Here is a 20,401-nt window from a genome sequence, read left to right on the forward strand (position 1 = left end):
ATGAATATTTTTTCAGAATTCATTATTGAAGTGCTAAAAGGTAAAGGTGAAAACTAGACTATAGATGGAGAGTATCTATTAGGGATTGGAATGCATTCATCGAAGGATCGATTAAAGGCTCCGTTGACCTGAATATTGCACAGGATATATAATAAAATTAAATCAATTTATATGAGATTTATTGATTAACCATCACCCAAAGCAAATAATTATCGTGACGTTGTTATGTCATATGTACATACATAATTTAATTTATTATTTTCTCATGTACACTAAATTGTTACATTTATTGTTATCTACATACATACATATAAATTCGAACCATAGATAAGAGTAAAGTAAGTAAATATTGGTTTTATAATCTACTATTTGTCTTAATTGTATTGCTTATTCTAGAGACGCTCATTGGCCATGTTGGAATTGTAAACAAAATGTCGATGCAATTTTATTCGTTTATTTTTACTTTTACAGTTTTGTAATGTTTCTTAAAATTATTTTTGAGTAAATACGTGGTTGGTCTGTGCTCATATTATTGGCATAAATAAAAATGGGATACATTCTAGAAATAAATTATAGATGCGGTTTAACAACGATGTAGATTTGTATGTACATAGATCTTTCTTTATTTTTACCAGTTCCATCCAAGAAATCAATGCCTTCGCCTTTTTGGCATGGCATTATTTAAGATGAGTCAGTATAACTAAGTACTGAGCACATGTTATCACGAAGTCAAGCGTTATATTATATATAGTCTATAATGACTATATGACTTCATGAGTATATAATAATTTTGTCAATTGCTCTTTGATATTCATTTCTTAATTTTTTAAATAAAATAATGAATTTATGTGGATCTATATATAATCTTACACATGTTGTTTTTGTCTTGGCCAGACCTTGGATTTTAGTTATAAGTGTTTAGATTACCTATTATTTAAAATGAGGGTCAAATTTGATTCGTTACAACAAATTTGTTAATGCACTCAATGTCTCATTATGTGTAATATGCTTAAAATCGATGAAACTGATTGTCTATATGTCAGAAACAAAATACAAAATGAAAATAATAGATTTCTGTTTTTATTTAAATTTTCTTCCCCAATATAATCTATCCTCATTGACTTTGTTAAATGGTGATCTAAAAATCAAGAAAATTTGTCAAGATATGCCATCATTTCCAATTAAAAGTTAAATTATATGCATACATCGGCTACGTTTTTAGGAAGAATATAAATTTTGCATTACCAAATTCTTTATGGTCCTGGGCAAGATATCTAAATTCGTATGTGTAAAGTACACGTATCAAATATATACATAGATCCCAAGTTTCTAGGCAATACTTTTCATATGTGAATATATACGAAAATGTGAATGGTGCATGTACATTTAAAGTTGAAGACTGATAATTTGGTAACATAACAACAACCACATTTGATGTAAATGGTTGTTAATAAAACCAAATTTAAAATGTATTTTTAATGAGTTTTTTATAGTAATAATAGTGTAGTTATTCATTAGGTGTATTGGAAAATTTATAAGTCCAATACACAAAGTTTTCTTATTTTTTTTTATTTTTTTTTTGGACACGATAATTAAATTGACACAATTTCCCTTTTGGTTTTTTAGATAAAGAAATAAAAATAAAAATATGCTTTGAAAAGTAAATGAACTTATTTTTTAAATTCTTTAGATATGTTGTATGCCCATATACATACACATATATTTGTACATATATATTGTGTTTTGAATACAGAAAATAAATAAACAAGTAAGAAAGCTACAGTCGAGAGACTGTGAGATTCCCGCTACTCATTTCGAATAAAAGCAAACCAGCGCGGTATTATTACTACAATATTTGAAATAAATGTACCACAAAATACTAATATATACCGAAGGCAATAATTGGTATATTGATATAGTGATATATTCGAAGTATACTGTAGAGTACAAAATATACAAAATGATTAGAAAAAGCTAAATTTTCAGGAATCACAAAGTCTATAGTTTGATTGTATGTACCAAAACTCGCGACTCTCGCTTTAAGTTTTTTTCAATAGAAACATAATAAGTTCTATCGAAAATTTATATCTCTATCTTTCATTGTCTCTGAGATCAAGGAGTTCATACGGACAGACGGAAAGACGGACATGACTATGTCGCTTCGGCTGTTGACGCTGATGAAGAATATATATACTTTAAAGGGTCGAAGATGCCTCCTTCTGCCTGTTACATACATTTCCTGGAGCCCCAATGCTACCAATGCTATGAGTGGCGAGTAAAAACGGAAATTACGATGACACAAAAAATTCATATTGAATGCGTTCATTAATTAACCATTTATTATTAAAGATAAGAATGGACTGATGACGATTATTTGGAATCATTTGGGAAGGACTTGTTGCATGGGCTTAATACATACACGAGTGTGAATCAGATGGCACTGATATAATTGTAATAGGTGGTAAACTATTTTGATTGATTGACTTTTCAGTCAACTTAATGTACACCAAAGATGAATCTATTTCGTCGGGCTCGGTTACTTCTGGGCTGTCCATAAAGAGAGATGACGTGGGCTTCAGCGAATGTGATTTCTACTCATAGTGGGTATCAGAAACTGCAGCAGCTGTCGCTTTCGAAAGCAAATCCGTGCGTATTCTAAAGATTGAAGATCACTGAAGGCGTGGCCAATAACTGCTGCCAGTTAAATCCGCGACATTCTGTGTTGATATTTGGACAGGCACCGAAACTCCAGCAGAGATCACACCTGAAATTATATTCAAATTCAGCACCATAATGAATTAACTGTTTTGATCTTTTAACTCTTTATCGATTTAACTATACATACTAATGTACAGATTGTCATACTCAAATAATGGAATACGTATGGAGCGTGCTAAACTTGGCGACAACTATTGCTATCAAATGTAAGAAGTACCATATTTTTGTGTGGTTTTCAAATGATTAAAAATCAAATACATCAATTTAATTTATTTCAATTCATTGCATTGTTTCATTGCAAACTTTAATTTATATAAATATTTTGTATTTTTAATGAATGGGCTAGGATATGCATAAATTTTTTAATTAGTGGTTCAGGACTGTAAGCTTTACCTGTATTTGTTGTGGTTACTGCAGAGTTGTTTCCATAAACTCCGTGCTGTGGTGGTTGCTGATGAGCTGCAGCCGGGTTGCAGGCTGTATTTCGTGGGTGAGCCGCATAGGGAGATCCCAGTGATAATGGATCATGAAACATATATGGGTAGCTATCCCTTTGTTGTAAACACGACGATGTCATGGAACTTAACGACGACGTCATTGAACTGAAAGCACAAGCAATAGTATTGGTTTATTTATAGTAAATATAAGTATTGTTGAATTGTATATTTTTAACTTTGCCATTTAAGCAAAACTTGTGTCAACTGGAAATGGTCGATACATTAATGTATGAATGAATGGGACCCAATAAAGTATATACATATATTCTTGATTAGCGCTAACAGCCGAGACGATATAGTCATGTCCGTCTGTCCGTATGAACACCTAGACCTCAAAAATATTTGATATAGAGCTATGGATGCCGATTTTTGGTACATACAATAATAACTACAGTGTTTATTATTCGTGCAATATTCCTGATTTGGTTGTGATCAGATAAAAAATGTTTGAAGTTATTTAAGAAATAATTTATAAATAAAATAATCAATTTACAAAATATAGCCTTCAGTATAATTCTTGTTATTTTGCGGTATTTTTACTTGGTATATTTTAAGAATGATACCTCGCTGCATTCCATTCAAAAAGGTAGCGGGTATCTCACAGTCGACTTCACGTATTTGAAGCTGTACATCTCACTGTCTTGACTGTAGGCATGTTTAACTGTATCTGTTCCTAATAAAACATAGTGGGTTTGTGCGATACAAGATATGGAATGACCTAGTACTATTTGACTAATGCATTATGCATTCTAATTTGTTTTGATATTCAACTTTCCAGCTAATTTACTTAGTTACTATAAAGGATATTAGAGGGACTTACTTGTAATTCTCAGCCATAGTTGCGATTGGTTGCGGGATAGACGAGTACATTGTATTGAAACCAGTGTTGATCGGCAAACGGGGGCAACTGCTTGCAGGGGCGGGCTTTCCGAGTTGGGATGCGCAGAACTAACATCTCCACCATGAATCTAGGCACAGATAACAATGTATGGTATATTCGTATAATGTAATACTAATGTACATACTGTTGGACCATTCGATGTTTCAGTTATGTTAGTGCTGCTACTGTTGCCGGGATGGACGGAAGAAGCTCCTTCTGGACCAGCCGAGCTCACAACGCCGGACGTGGGATTGCTTGACGCTGTTGCACTATTAGGCACAGAGCCTCCTCCGATGGTATTATTGGTGCTTGTGCGTCCGTTGCCACCGCCTCCATTATCACCAGAACGTCTTTGACTGCGTAGTTTTTCTTCCCTTCTCCATTTGGCCCGTCGATTTGAGAACCAAACCTAGAAGATCAGTAAATTGATAAATGATGATTATTTGTAACTATTGCAACCCAAAATACCTTCAGAGATATGATTACCAAAATTTAAAATGAGTTTCATTATATAAGCTAATAAAACAATATAATTTGCCTGGTATCTGCAAAAAAACTCATTGTGGGATTTAAAAGTTTCGATCATAAAAATGTTCTTTAAGCAAGATTATGGTCAAAAAATGTTCTCAAAACTGGATATCAATTTAATAAAACCATATTACTATAGAATTATAAATTATTCTTTTTAAATTGATATTGTTTCAAGTTTTCGAATTTTTTATTGTTCCAATAAAAATTTGAAAGCACGAAATTGTAATCCTCAAGTAATCCACCTCATTCTTTACATTAAGACTGGTATAGTCGGTGTATTAACTTAGTAATTAGAGATGTCATAAATTAGTCTGTATGAAGTCGAAGATCCAGCGTTCAGACACAAGTCGATTCATAAAACAATATCTTTGGAATGAGTAAATAATACAAAAAGTAAAACTAAATATAAGTAATGTTAATTAATGAACACAATAGAAAAAATAGTTGCACTTGTTTTCTTAAATTTGGAACTTCAGAATATTTAGTCTCGGGGCAAAATTTTGTAATGGTTTCTATGCTAAAAGAGTTCAAAAGTAATCCAAAAAAGTAATCCTGACGAATACGAGTAGAAATAACAGTTGGTGTTTCAATACGATTTTCACATGAAGAATGCAATATTAATAAACACTCAAGTGTCACAATTTGCTTTGTCGAGTCGCGGTTCCAATCAGCCTAGACATGTAATAAATAAAGTAAAGCTGCCAATTGAAAGAAAACCGTTGAAGAGTGGGTCTAACAGCCTTGTTGCTGAAAAAGGGTGAATAAGGATTACAATATTTGTTATGCTTTCATATTTTCGTGACATTTATTACTGCTATACATTGTGGGTTGTTTCGGACAGCTTTGAAACTGTTTGCTGTTGGCAGCCCCGGATGAACTTCATGTGAAAATCACGAGTAGTTTCAAGTGTTTTTACAGTCAAATTGTTTTTATTCACTTACACAGAATAATCGTAAGCTCAATAATGAACGATGAAGGCATAAAGGAACGTATTATTAATGAAATAGGGTGAAGGGTGTATATTGAGGGTTGACATTGACTTGACTTGACTTTCAACTCGCATAGCTATAACACTCCCGTTGTACGTACCAAAGCAATGACAAAACGGTTACAACATGAGAGCCCTCCCAGGATTTTAATCCTGTAATTGTTTATTTCATTCTTTGTATTTAACTATAAACGGTATACAACTTAAAGGCAAATATTAAATGCCCGAATAAAAAATAAATAAATGAAGCTAAAACCAAATATAATTAAACAAAAATAAGTGACAAACCTGAATACGTGCCTCTGGCAAACCAATTTTTCTGCAAGCCGCTCCCGTGCAAAAACATCTGGATAATGCGTCCTTTCAAACTCTATAAACGATGTTGCAATTCAACAAAAAATTTGTCGCAAGCAATTATTATATGATAAATACAAAGAGTGCAATAAGAATAAAAAGGAATATATATAAAACCAACCTTTTTCGAGGCTATCTATTTGTTCATTAGTAAACGATGTTCGATTTCTTTGCAGTTTACGTTTTAATCGTAGCCTCATTTGTGAATCCTCATCTCCAGATGAATTATGCTCTGAATTGCAGTCTGACTCACTTTCATGTGAATTCGGGTGAGATATATCGCCGGGGTACAAATCTAGGAATGAAAAGACACATTCAGGATTCAATTTACTCCAGTCAAGTGTGTAGAACGAACTGCTCATTTTACTAAGTGACCACCAGTCAATGCCCCAAAATTCACTATAAATGGTAGACAAATACTATGTTATTCTATTGAAAGCTATTCAAGCATCACCCACTTAAAATGTTTCTTAATTAACTATCGCGCTTCAATTCAATTAAAAATGTTATGAACGAACTATGACTTACTCCTGGTTGGTAGACTGATTTAGTGATTGAACTGAGCTAAAATTTGTACAAATTCCAATTAAAATCTTCGGAAAACTATCAGTCTTACTTTAGTTAGTTTAAAATGTTTTGCTTATGAAATTACGCATGAGCATTACAATCTGGCAAAAAAGTAGGAAAACAACAAAAGCAAAGCAATGCGGTATTATTCTTAAAATAGTATATCAAATGTACCGGATGTACCAATGCCCATACCATATAAATTTCTTGAAATTTGTATCTGGTCGCAACCAAATTTGCAGTGAAAACGTATAGTTAGTTATTAATGCAAAAATATAGTTTTGAAACTCGGTTTTTCACTTTTCAAAGTGGGTAAACATCAAATTCTAGTCCTTTATCTTTTATAGTTTATATAGCTATTTATATGTATGGATTATTTCCTGCCTAAAGTTAAAGTATCCTACGGGTAGCGGGTATAAAAAAATTCAAAAAGGATGTTCATTGCTGAACAGTAAGTCTCAAGAAGTTTGTTTGTGCATGGAAAATGAAGAATAGGACACAAAATCAAAATCTATATGAATGAATCTGGAGCCGCATCTACTCAAAAAAAAGTTTATTTATTGACTGATTGGGTTTCTGACCAAAGTGGAAGAACAACACATATCGATCCAAGAACTGAATCATTGAATAACTTTTTCATTTAAGTAATACGCAACGCGAGCAAAATTGTGAGAAGTATGGAGTATAGAATTGCTAGTTATTGAAGGGCTTAGCGGTGCTTCGAGATTAATATCTAAATAAACTATTGCATTATAAATCTTTATTTTTTAAGCGCATACATGAGCGTTGCAATTAAGTTTGTGCCTCTGAAAAAGTTTTTTTTTTTAATTTTTCGATTTATAAGATATGTGCAGATGTAATGGCAATGTTTAATTTGTTTTGATCTTTAGATTTAGATTATTTTTAAAAGTCAGTAGAATTTAAAAGCATTATATATATTACTTTTCTTATCCTTACGGAACATTTGCCCCAATAATGATTCTCGCACTACAAAGAAATATTGCAATAATACTAATGGGTAAGGGTAGAATACAATTTGCGTCCAAGTGGTTGCAGATTGAAAGAGCAGGAGCTGTGTAAAAGGACATATGTCAACCTTATTTATCGGTACAAATATAAATACAAACAATTGAAAGTTGGCTAAATTACGTTCCTCAATTAGATATAATGGCAAATAACAAATGACCAACAAATTAACTACATGTTCTTCCTCGTGTTTGATCATCTGTGACAAAATGTTTCGAAATGCCGCCATAACTTACAACTGTTAAGGGTTGATTTCTTTTATATATTTGTGTTTGATATTGAATTTTACTGTTGTTTGAAGAAAATCTTAACACTATCGGTCGAGAGGGCTAGAACGTGAGACACTTGCTGTCCATTCTTAGAGAATTACACATTACAAAGGCCCAATCAGGTAAATTTACAGAAATGGTTGTAATACTTGATACGTTGAAAATGTAGTTCAAAAGTTAATACCGCAATATCCTTGAGCAGGATAAAAGCAATCTTTTAATTAACTATTTATTTTGGTCTATTATTATTATCATTATGACGTTTTTCTCTTAACAAATCTAGAGAAAATACTAACTAGTGCCTAGTTACTAGATTGGGATGAAGATATACTAAATCTGTACCAGTAAAATTTAAGTGGACACATTTAAATGAACACGAGAACTTCCAAAAAATGATTAGAGAATTTGGTTGCATGTTGCTTTATAAAGATAAATTTTGCCCAAAAACTACGGGAATAAACAAATTGTGTACAAATAAAGATTTAGCTATAGAACTTTGAGATCTAGATTTTGTGAAGGTAGGAGGGCATGTCTATATCATCTAGATAGCTGATGCACACAAGAATATATTTTTTTTAATTGCAAATCTTTTTATAATTGTTAAAGGGGTTAATTATTAGATTGTTACTTACATACATATAATTTAAGAATAAGAGATCTTATAGCTTTACAGTATTTTATGCCCACTGTTTTTTTGTATATCTGTGTTGCACAGTATTTATGTTGTGTGTATTTATATACATTGATGTGTATTTTTTAAGTTCCAAGATGTTCATGGGAACTGACGGAGAAACTGACGTTTCCAAAGCAACTCAGCTATTGATGCTGATTATATATACTTTGTAGGGTTGGAGAAATACTTTTGATGTATATTTCAACAAACTTAACAGGCTTTTACATTTTTTACGCGCTACCATTAAGTAGGTTATACATATATAATATGAACAAAAAGTGTTTTTAATATATATACATGTCCATCTGTCTGTATGTTTTATAATTCGACAGCTGTTTTTCTTTTCAGAGAAAAAATCTTGATACACCATTTTTTCGATCGTAAAAAGAACAAACAATCTTAAACCAAGATTAAGAAACTCTTGTCGATTCGTATACAAAAATGGTTAAGTGTTATAATTGTAAACTAAAATTTAAAAATAAATAAATAATATACATAAATGTGTAAAAATATATATATATATATATTAAGATTTTTCTATTCTTGAAAAAAATTATAATCTTGAATTTCAAGATTGGGCAAGAATAAACCGTCTTGATCTTGATTCAAGATTTTATTCTTATCATAGTTTTAGCACGTTTTTTCTTTCTGTGTACAAATTAGATGATAGTTAAAAATTCTTTGTAAGCTTACCGCGTTTTTGCACTTCATCTCGGGCAATTTGGCCAGATAGATTGGCTGGTACTGCCGTGGGTGTTGGTGGAAGAGCCAAATGTGCCGTTGTAGTATTACCAGGATACCAGGCCCAACCACCAGATTGTCCATTAAACATTCGCAGCTTTTCGTAGACAGACTCATTTTGTTGTTGCGCTTGCTGTTCCTTCTGTGAAGCTAAATTACGCAACACTCTATTAATAGACGACACCTGCAATTAAAGCAAATGCATATTTACATGCACACTTATTTATATATATACATACTTATAGAAAGAAAAAACGAAGTTTGTTTGAACTGCAGTACATATGAAGATGACCAGACTACTAGGAAATATTGTTTCATTTCAACCCTCAATTTTTGATGACTAACAACTCGGTCTCATTGGCTGTGCATAGTCAACCAATCACGTACTTTCATGCACGAGAGCAGGATAGACATACATACGACGGCACAAGCACATCATCTGATTCGTTTACACTTAAGAGGTAACAACATCCGCTGAGCAACTAAGGCTAGACTATCGTGCTTACAGATCCTGTACAGATTCTTAAAAAAAACATAAAAATGTGAATCTTTAATAAATTCAAAACAATAAAAAGTTACTATAAATGTTACTAATTAATCTTTAGAAGTACACTGTTTTTAATAATGAAGACCTAATGACCCTAAAATAATTATAACGGATACCCTTATTATTATTTAGTACTAGTAGGAAAATTACATATGATATGCATGACTTAATAAACTTTACAACAAATTAGACGACAATTGTTTTGTTTTTGGCAGTAAATGAAGTTTGACCATTCTTCGTGTGCGTTTAATAACTGCAGAAATCAGAGAAATAAAAATTGAGTGCCTACCGGCACAAAGTCTGTGTGTATAAATACCCATAGGGTAGGAGTGTTTTATAACATTGTGCCTCCAAGAAAAGTATTGAACAGGGAGAGAAGGAATTCTCGACCGTTTATATACTCTTGACTAGCGTCAACAAGCGAGACAATATAGCCTTGTGCGTCTATCCGTCTGTCCGCATGAACACTTGGATCTGGATCTCAGAAACTACCTCAGATAGAGATCTAATTTTTTTACGATAGCACTTATTTGCACGCAGATTGATACAAATCTTCAAATAGAAAAAATCGAAAAACAAGTGTTATTTCAAAGCTAGAGTCAAGTCTTGGTACATACAGTAAAAACTATAGTCTTTATGATTCTTGAAAATTTGGTTGCGATCAGATAAAGAATAAGTAACTAAGTAAGAATAAGCAGTATACAAATTTGGTATATTTTAAGAATAATACCGTCCTGTTTTGATCTTATTCAAAATGAGTAGAGGGTACCTCAGTCAAGCCCACTCACTCGGCTGCACCTACTTTCTTACCAATAATCCGAAGGACAGTCGCCATTTTGCTAATTGCTTAATTTAAAAAACTCACTTTTTCCGAATGAAAAGTGGTTAGATAAACAAAACTATAAGCCACCTGCTGAATTAAGGAAAATACTTTGACTATGTGGAAAAAATATTCACCATTAAAAAATTGCCGTATGGATCAAAAATAAATATCAAAATAAATATTATACTTCTTTTCTAGTATTTAAATTTGAAATAAAAGACAGAAAAAGCAAAAATCTTTTAAAAAGCTTGCTCTGCAGCTTTTTGACGGTCAAAGAAATTTTGTTGGTCTGGTGGAAACTGTTTTGGCAATACTCATGTGCATTAACTTTTGTTCTCATAACTAAATGGATGTCGAAAGAAAATGCACTTCATAATTTTTAATTTATTAATGTTAATTAAAACACAAACGGTCTCACCTCCATGTCCAAGGCTCCGATTTAGCTTGACATTATTGCAAGCCTTTGATGTCTTTTGATCTTTTATGTATGAATAAAAATCAGCCAAACAGTGCAACAACAACAACAACAACGGACCGCAACAAGAACAAGAAAAACAACAAAAACATTGAAGCATAAAGATGAAAAACGACAACTCAATGCTTTAAGTCACGTGGCAACACTTAATGTCGCAAGTGCTGTTTTGCATGTTTTGTTAATGACAATAACTACGCTCTTTTCAACATTTAACAGAAACATTGTAGGAATACATACATAGGTGTTAGCGTGTTTGTATGTATTACATGCATACATACATACATATGTACATATATAATTTATAATTAGACGCTATTCTTTACGACTTAGAGTATTTGAAACCATGTTCACCATCTTAAAATAATTAAATTCCCAAAAAGCAACAAATTTAGCAAATATAAATTGTGATTTATAAAGATGAGTTACAGAAAAACATAGCTAAATAACTACGAAGAGTGAATTTTTGAGTAGTTTTGATCGAATTTTTTAAATTAAAATTTAATTAAATAAATAAATAAATAATAATTAACATACAAAATAAATAATATGTTTGGGGCCACTTAATATTCATTCCCGGCAGTAGGAATTCCAACATTTAATAGGAAGAAACAAAAACAAGTAAGAAAGTTACAGTCGAGTGTGCTCGACTGTGAGATACCCGCTACCCATTTTAATAAAGGCAAAATATTGCGGAATTTTTTCAAAATATACCGAAAGTACTACAAATATACCAAGTGGTGTGTTTGATATTTCGATATAGTACACCATTCAAAATATACCATAGACGGCACAATATACCAGATTGTCGGCCAAAGCAACTAAGAGCCCTAGTAAGTAGGCGTTTTTGCCCATACAAAAGTATTTCTTTAATAACTTCTACAAATTTATTCTGATCGCAACCAAATTTTCAGGAAGCATAATTCTAGCTTTAAAATAACGCTTGTTATTCGATTTTGTTGATTTGCGGGGGCGGAAGTGGGCGTGGCAAAAATTTAAAACAAACTTGATCTGCGTGCAAACATAACAAATGCTGTCGAAAAATATAGGTCTCTCTTATAGTCTCTGAGATCCAGTGTTTCATACGGACAGACGGATCGTCTCGGCTGCTAACCCTGATCAAGAATATATACTTTATAGGGTCGGAGATGCCTTCTCCTACCTGTCACATACATTTCGTGCCGGCACAAAGTTATAATACCCTTCTATCCTATGGGTTTTAAAATTGTAAGCCTCTGTAGTATTACCTCTGTCCATACAGACAGAAAGCCAGACTGACATGGCTATACCGTCTCAGCTGTAGTCGGTGATGTGTAGGGTCCGAGAAATACAGATCGGTTTCACTAAAAATATTCTCCTGAATAGTGAGCAGTGATGATACATAGTTATTGCTACTGATCTTCTTGATGCAAGAAGTGGTGCTCAATAGTCTCTAACATATCGTTTTTCCTGGATATACACTGGCGTGCAAGTATATATATATATGTATATCGATAAGAAAAGAGCACACGAATAAAGAAGCTAAATTTTGATAATTAAAATACAATTCAATATTATTTATTCATATTCCTTTGATTCTTCTCTTGCCCTTTGGTTCCATGTAGCAGAAATACCATTTTGCGTCTAATGGAATATACAAATGTGAGTAGTAAAATGCAGGTCAGTGGTGACAAAGGTATGCAAATTATTTCTGTTCACGTTGAGGTATGTTTCATACCAGCCATTTGTGGCTATATTATTTCTATTGTTTTTGGTTTTACAATATGCACATGCAAACATATTTACAATATATTCTAGTTCAATGGTAGAGTTCACAAAGATTTAGGCATTTGGTTAGATTTCGATATTCAAGAGGCACCTACTTTCATGTAGTTCGGTCTATATGGCAGGATTAAGTGATGATCATGTATTTATTTACCTAACCGAGATACGATGTGGTTGTGTTCGAAAGTGTATCTGCTATTCTAATCAATTTTAGGGTAATGACATGTTCGTTTTTGAAATTCACTTATTCTGTTTTTACATCGCATGCCTCATACTACTTTCTCTTAGCCCGGAGTGATAAATATCTATTTCCTTGTTTCAATTACAAAAACTTGTTTTTCGAAAATATTTATAATGAACATAAACAAAATCTTGATCTCGCTATCTGGATTATTAATTATAACCGCTACCCATAGGGTAGAAGGGTATTTTCATTTTGTGCCTGCAAAAATGTATGTGACCGAAGAGAAGAAGTCATTACCGACCCCATAAACTATATATATTCTTGATCAGCGTCAATGGCCGAGACAATGGCCATGTCCGTCTAGTTCAGGAATTATAAATACTGTAGTTATTATGTACTAAAAAAAGAATTCTAGTTTCAAAAATACCTTTGCATTTCTTGAAGTATTATCTAACAGAATATATGATTTATTTTTATCCAACATATGTAGGTCAGAAACATCGTTTCGTAAAACTGCAATTGATTATACCCGCTACCCATAGGGTAACAGATAGAAGGAGGCATTTCCGACCCTATAACGATATATCTTGATCAGCGTCAACAGCTAAGACGATCTAACCATGTCCGTCTGCCTGTCTGTCCGCATGAACACCTAGATCTTAGAGACTATAATTTTTTTCGACAGCATTTGTTATGTTTGCACGCAGATCAAGTTTGTTTCAAATCGACAAAAATCGAAAAACAAGAGCAATTTTAAAGCTAGAGCTAGAATTTTGGTATATAGTCTCTGAGATCTAAGTATTCATACGGACAGACAGACAGACAGACATGGCTAGAACGTCACGGCTGTTGACGTTGATCAAGAATATATGTACTTTATAGGGTCGAAGATGCCTCCTTCTACCTGTTACGTACGGCACAAAGTATAATACCCATCTACCCTATGGGTAGCGGGTATAACAAATATAGTAGTTTCAAAATTGTAATGACCTATTTAAGATAGAGTGAGAGTGTTGAGAAACCTAAAAGTTGGAGTATGATTCAACTTCGTTAACTATGTTTCCCATTTAAGAGGGTCAGAATTTGAATTTTGAAAAGCTCTTATGTAATAATTTCATATATGTATATATAGTGAGATAGAAAACATACCCGCATATTCACATTAACTAGTTAAAAATTGTGAAAGCTTTGGTTACGTAAGCCCTATGCCCTTAGTGGTATTGGAAAATATGTTTATTATACCCGCTACCCATAGGGTAGATGGGTATTATACTTTGTGCCGGCAGGAAATGTATGTAACAGATAGAAGGAGGCATCTCCGACCCTATAAAGTATATATTCTTGATCAGCGTCAACAGCCGAGACGATATTGTCTTGTCCGTCTGTGTGACTGTCCATCTGTCCGTATGAAACACTGGATCTCAGAGACTATAAGAGATAGAGCTATAATTTTTTAGACAGCATTTGTTATGTTTGCACGCAGATCAAGTTTGTTTAAAATTTTTGCCACGCCCACTCCCGCCCCCGCAAATCAAAAAATCGAATAACAAGCCTAATTTTAAAGCTAGAGTTGCGAATTTTGGTATATACAATAAATACTATAGTAGTTATGATTCCTGAAAATTTGGTTACGATCAGAAAATTGTGGAAGTTATTAAAGAAATACTTTTGTATGGGCAAAATATTTTTAATATTTTTGTAGTATATTCGGTATATTTTAAAAAGATACCGCAATATTTTGCCTTTATTAAAAATGGGTAGCGGGTATCTCACAGTCGAGCACACTCGATTTTAGCTTTCTTACTTGTTTTTAATTGAAGTATTGGGGAAAACTGATAAGCAACATTTTTTTGTTTTTTTAATGGCTTAAATTAATATAAAGAGCAAATAATAACCTCTTGTAGTCGGAAATTCTCGACTTGTGTTTCTTTGTTTTTTGTTGAAAAGATTATATTAAAAATAACAAAATTATATCGCGTACTTACACTTGGAATATTATCACTATTGCAAACTTGTTCCGATAGCAGTCGATCTCGTATTTCCCATGCAAATATGCTTGGACATTCTCGTTTATAATCGGCAATTTTTGTACGACCGGCGTTGTGGCTACTCGTGGTTTTGAACCACCTATCGCTCGAGGCTTTATTGATCCGGTTTCGTAATATCTACAAATTGAGTTATATGTATATACATGTTTATATTTAAATTAATTTCACTTAAAAATATTTTTATCAAAGATGTGTTTCATTCATATTCATATTAATATTAATTTCATATTGTATTATTTCTAAATATATCGGACAAAATCTAAATTTAGAGTGGAGCTATATACCCAACGCCCAGTTAGGCAAGTCATCCCTAATAAATTAAATACAATGCAAGATGTGGTTCTGTCTATCCAATATGCATGGTGGTCGTTCGAGTTGTTTAGAATTAGGTCAAAGGAAAAACATAAATTATCAGCAGAAATTTTAATTTTTCGAGATACATACATATGTATTTATGTATATATATCAATTTTACTAGTAAAGTCACACATTACGTACACGAAAAATGATAAAATTATCGAGTTCTTCTTTGTTTTAATTCATAAATATCTTATGTTCACCATTTGGACATTAGGACAACCAACAGCCTCAGCAACCGATATGACGTCGTCTATCTGTTTGCCATTCTGTCGTCCACTAAAATTAGCTTTTATTAAAATAAGTAGGGTGTATTTCACAGTCGAGAGCACTCTATTGCTGCTTTCTTACTTGTTAAAAAATTATTTCTGTTATTTAATATTGTTTTATTATTTTCAACAGGAATAATTGTATCTATATATGAAGGAAAGAAATCAAAGTTAAAATGGTACATGTTGCAAAATTTGTTTTCGTCCTGATAATAATTTTGCCTCGCATTAATTGAAAACAGCATAAATATTTGGCACGCTCTGAAATTATATTGAAATATCTACATACATATGATTCCAAAGTTGTCTGAACTGACGAGCCGACGCACAGGGCAAACGGTAAATGCAAATTTCATCGAACAATCGTTATAATAATACTGTGCAAATAAAATTATGCAAAGAAAATATTTAGGTTATAGTGGTGAAAACGCTATAGGTATCTAGCCATGTTTGTCTGTTGGTCCGTCCGTATAATACACTGGATCTCAGAGACTATAGAGAGATAAGAGATAAAGCTTTAAGTTTTTATCGACAGCATTTGGTAAGCTTGCACTCAGATCAAGTTTTGTAACATGCGTAATTTCGAAGGTAGAGCGGCGATAGATAATTAGATAAATTTAAAATAAAATTTGTAGATGAAACTCCTAAGCAATACGCTAACTAGTGTATATTTGTTCAACAATAACTTTTGTTTTAGTGTATTTATTTTTACTGATTCTACTAAACAAAGTCCGTCGCTATACGTTGAATAGATAAGGAATGTTTTTATGGTGTTGACCGCGCTCAATGTTGATAGTCAAGATGGCATGTAAACATTTATTTTGCTAGTTTATAGATTCAGTAATTTCAAAACAGTTATTTATCATTATTTATACAAATTTATTTACTTGTAATCTCACCTGCCTAAAATTTTACTAACACATCCGTTGGACACTTGCAGTATACGCGAAATATCACATGGCCGCGCACCAGAGTGTGCCAATTCTACAATTTTTGTCGGGTAGAATCTGGGAGGGGTCGGCCGTTTACGTAAACGCCACCAAGCTGATTAATGCCACTGTGACCCGCTGTGGAGCAGCCGAATAATGCACTTTGACCCACCCCTACCCGACGCCCACGGATGAGTGGGGATGGCCATGAATGATGTGTTCCGTAGTTAACATCATTTCGTCGCGTTTTTAGTATTAAGAACAACTGGGTTTTCGCTATCCTTTTAATTACCGAATCAATATATAGTATTTAATTTGTCAAACACGTCGAAATTAGTTGTTGACTAGTTATTATTCACTGATTCGGATGCGTAAGGCTTGTTGTTTTCGTTGTGTGTGCTATTCCTTTAGAGTATTTACATAAATGCTAAGCTTCGTAATATTTCTGATTTCAATCGGCGGGTTTGTTATCATATTTATAGTTGTAATAAGAAACTTTAAAATATATGAATTTTTTGTACCAATAGGCATAAACTTATGTTTCGTGTTTGCACTTGAATATTTATTTTGGTTCTATTCGACTTGAAACGAGCACTTCGAAAGAATTTATAGTATAATACTTATTGAGTATGCAAATTGGTCCCGATCTGCCGATGGGCAGCCAGCTACCCGGCGGCAAACGCCACGGATTGCGAGACCAGTCACTTCACTTTGATTGCTCAAAATGCTAAAATAAGCAAAAACTTGCGGCGGCGGAGTTGCTGTGTCCTAAACGAAATTGCTGACGACTAACTGGTTAGCCAAGCGAAACGTTAATGAGCTCTCATGCGAAAGATCAGACCTGCCCAGACAGGGTAGTACATAATAGATATAGGCAGACCCCAAAAGTCAGAACACAACAGCAAATGCTACATCGCCAGCCATTTTAACATTATATTTTCCCAAGCGAAAACGAAATGGCACTATATGTGCTTGAGTGCTGTACGCAAACACGAAACAGCTATACTGTTATGAATGGCGGGCATGAAAGAGCGAGAGAACAATAGTAGCGTTTTTCGAATGCCGCACAGTACAATAGGGCGTAGTAAAATCTTCACAATATTTCGCAGCCATTTATAATCTACAATTTGCAAGACTTTTTAATATAGACGGACAACTGATGAGTATGACGCCACACATATGTACATACATATATATACAAGAATATGTGTATATACATATATGTATATATATTTTTACCATTTTAATTCTTTTTGTATATATATATAAATGTATATACGTAATACCAACTACTAATATATATGTATATATATATATATATGTATAGGCTAGTAGTATATATGTATATATATATACATATGTATGTATGGATAAGATGTAAATTATTGTATGTACGCATCGACATTCTTACGTACACATGTATTACTCGATTTTATTGTACCCAGTACCCAGTAACTTGAGACTAAAGGGCTTCCCAAGCCTCTGAACAAGTACATTTTGATTTTTGTGACTAACCAATTTTTCCTTCATTTGAAAAAATTTTGTTTTATTTTCCATAAAGTTCTTATTTTTAATAAAAATTAAGTTTATCAATTTCCCTTCTCTCATTAAGAATTTAAACTATACATCAATTTGTTTAATTAACAATACGAAATAATCAATACTTATTAGTCATCAAATTTTAGAGATGCCTCTACACTGCTGCAATGTTTTTATAATTTTTGTTTTCAAAATTACGTTCGTTATAAAACAAACGTTATGTAAACAAAAATAAAATAAAACTATTGATAAGGCAAACGAACAACTAAAATATAAAGTTAGAAATTAATTTGTCGCTTTAATCTTTTCAGGTAAATTAATCCTTATTTTTCATTATATTTTTTGATACGGAGTACACTGGGCATATATGTCGAGTGTTTAAGAAAAGGAAAACAAATTTCCACCCTAATTAGAAGGGAAGAAGAAAGCATCAACACCCAAGAGAAACCCTTACTTACTTGCATTCAGCACTCGCAACACTTACTCACTCTTTACCCGTGTAGTCGTACTCGATGCTGCGTAGGCCATCGTCAATTTCAGCATGCTGTCCGACACGTTTTCTGGATTTTTGAAGTCACACGCATCAACGATTCGAAAGGCCGTCCCACTACCCATCCCACCACTAAATATCCACAATCCACAACCCACGAGGGGCAAAATCATCATCATAGAGCCTTTACATCTTCAAAGCGACAAATTCCTAGCACGGTTTTAAGTGCAGTAAAACATTGTGGAGGTGACGAATCAAATTTTCCTGGAATGTGTGAAAAACGTTAATTTGTTTCACATTGCATCCCCAGATACAGAGATCACCCGCCACAAAATGTAGAGCCTTGAAAAATAAATTTGTTTGGATTTTGTAAAAGAAAAATCCCGCTTGATATTAATATGTTTTATTAAGTACACTATTGACATATGAAGATTCTATATAAACTACATAAATGTATGTATATGTGTACATAAAATTGATTAAAAATGTGAATTAGAATGAGTCAAACAAAAAAATTAAAACGATTATGTCTTTTTAAATCATTGCAATAAATTAATAAATGATGCTGGCTATCGAGTAAGCCAATATTACGAATTCAATTGAGCACGCTCCTTTCTTAATTTCCCGTGCACACGCACACATTGCGTTGCGTCTACCCTTAAATACAGTTTCCCAAAACGGAACCAGTCCAGTTAACTATGTGTATGAGTACATTGCATACTCGGGCGATTCTGTTCAGTCCCCAAATACAATACCCAGGCAATTTCCTTTGCTCTTTTTCTGTGAATGGTAGCTTAGTTATTTAAAATAATATTTCCGAATCCGGCAAGTAATACGCGACGCGTGCACATAAAATCTGCCCTGAACCTAAAAGTGATTGCTTCAAAACCTGATAACTTTCTTTCAACATCTTAACGAATTGTACATACATATGTACATGTTATATCATATCATGTTAAAACTTGCATCGAATTTTACAGACTAATGTGGATATTTTCAGTGGACTTGCGGACATTAGTAGAAGAATTAATAAGTACATAGTTTTTTTTTATTTAATATTGTTTCTTTTTAGTGAAATTGATATGCTTGAAAATATAGCAAGTGTGGCTTTAGCATGTGTGTCCTGTGACTATTCGAGATCATGATCATTATTATATTCTCATATACGATTTATATACCAGCTACCCATAGGGTAAAAGGGTATTATAACTTTGTGCCGGCAGGAAATGTATGTAACAGGTAGAAGGAGGCATCTCCGAGCCTATAAAGTATATATATATTCTTGATCAGCATCAACAGCCGAGACAATCTAGCCATGTCCGTCTGTACGTGTGTGTGCTTGTCCGTATGAAACATTGGATCTCAGAGACTATAAGAGATAGAACTATAATTTATTTTCGACAGCGTATGTTATGTTTGCACGCAGATCAAGTTTATTTAAAATTTTTGCTACGCCCACTTCCGCCCCTACAAATCAATAAAATCGAATAACAAGCGTAATTTTAAAGCTAGAGCTTGTTCGTGTGTACAATAATAACAATAGTAATTATGATTCCTGAAAATTTGGTTGCGATCAGATAAAAATTGTATAGTTATTAAAGAATTACTTTTGTATGAGCAAAAACGGCTACTTAGTTGCTTGGCTGACAATCTGGTATATCGATATACCAAATATACCATTTGGCATGTTTTCAGTATTTTGTTGCATAATATTTTCGTTATATTTTGAAAATAA

General features: G+C 32.9%; 1 protein-coding gene across 1 annotated transcript; it reads right to left on the reverse strand.

Annotated features, from left to right (window-relative positions):
• Positions 1-404: 404 nt before the first annotated feature.
• LOC133846942 (paired box protein Pax-6) lies at positions 405-17,441 on the reverse strand. The gene is given in 14 exon segments (XM_062281654.1): positions 405-2,764; positions 3,112-3,320; positions 4,036-4,126; positions 4,129-4,183; positions 4,241-4,504; positions 5,903-5,934; positions 5,937-5,984; positions 6,090-6,263; positions 9,197-9,428; positions 15,020-15,117; positions 15,120-15,199; positions 16,608-16,698; positions 16,701-16,809; positions 16,812-17,441. Coding segments are annotated over 14 exon segments (1,641 nt in total). The 5' UTR covers positions 16,875-17,441; the 3' UTR covers positions 405-2,669.
• Between the last annotated feature and the right edge of the window lie 2,960 nt (positions 17,442-20,401).

Source organism: Drosophila sulfurigaster, chromosome 4 (assembly GCF_023558435.1).
Source record: "Drosophila sulfurigaster albostrigata strain 15112-1811.04 chromosome 4, ASM2355843v2, whole genome shotgun sequence".
Lineage (NCBI taxonomy): Eukaryota > Metazoa > Arthropoda > Insecta > Diptera > Drosophilidae > Drosophila > Drosophila sulfurigaster.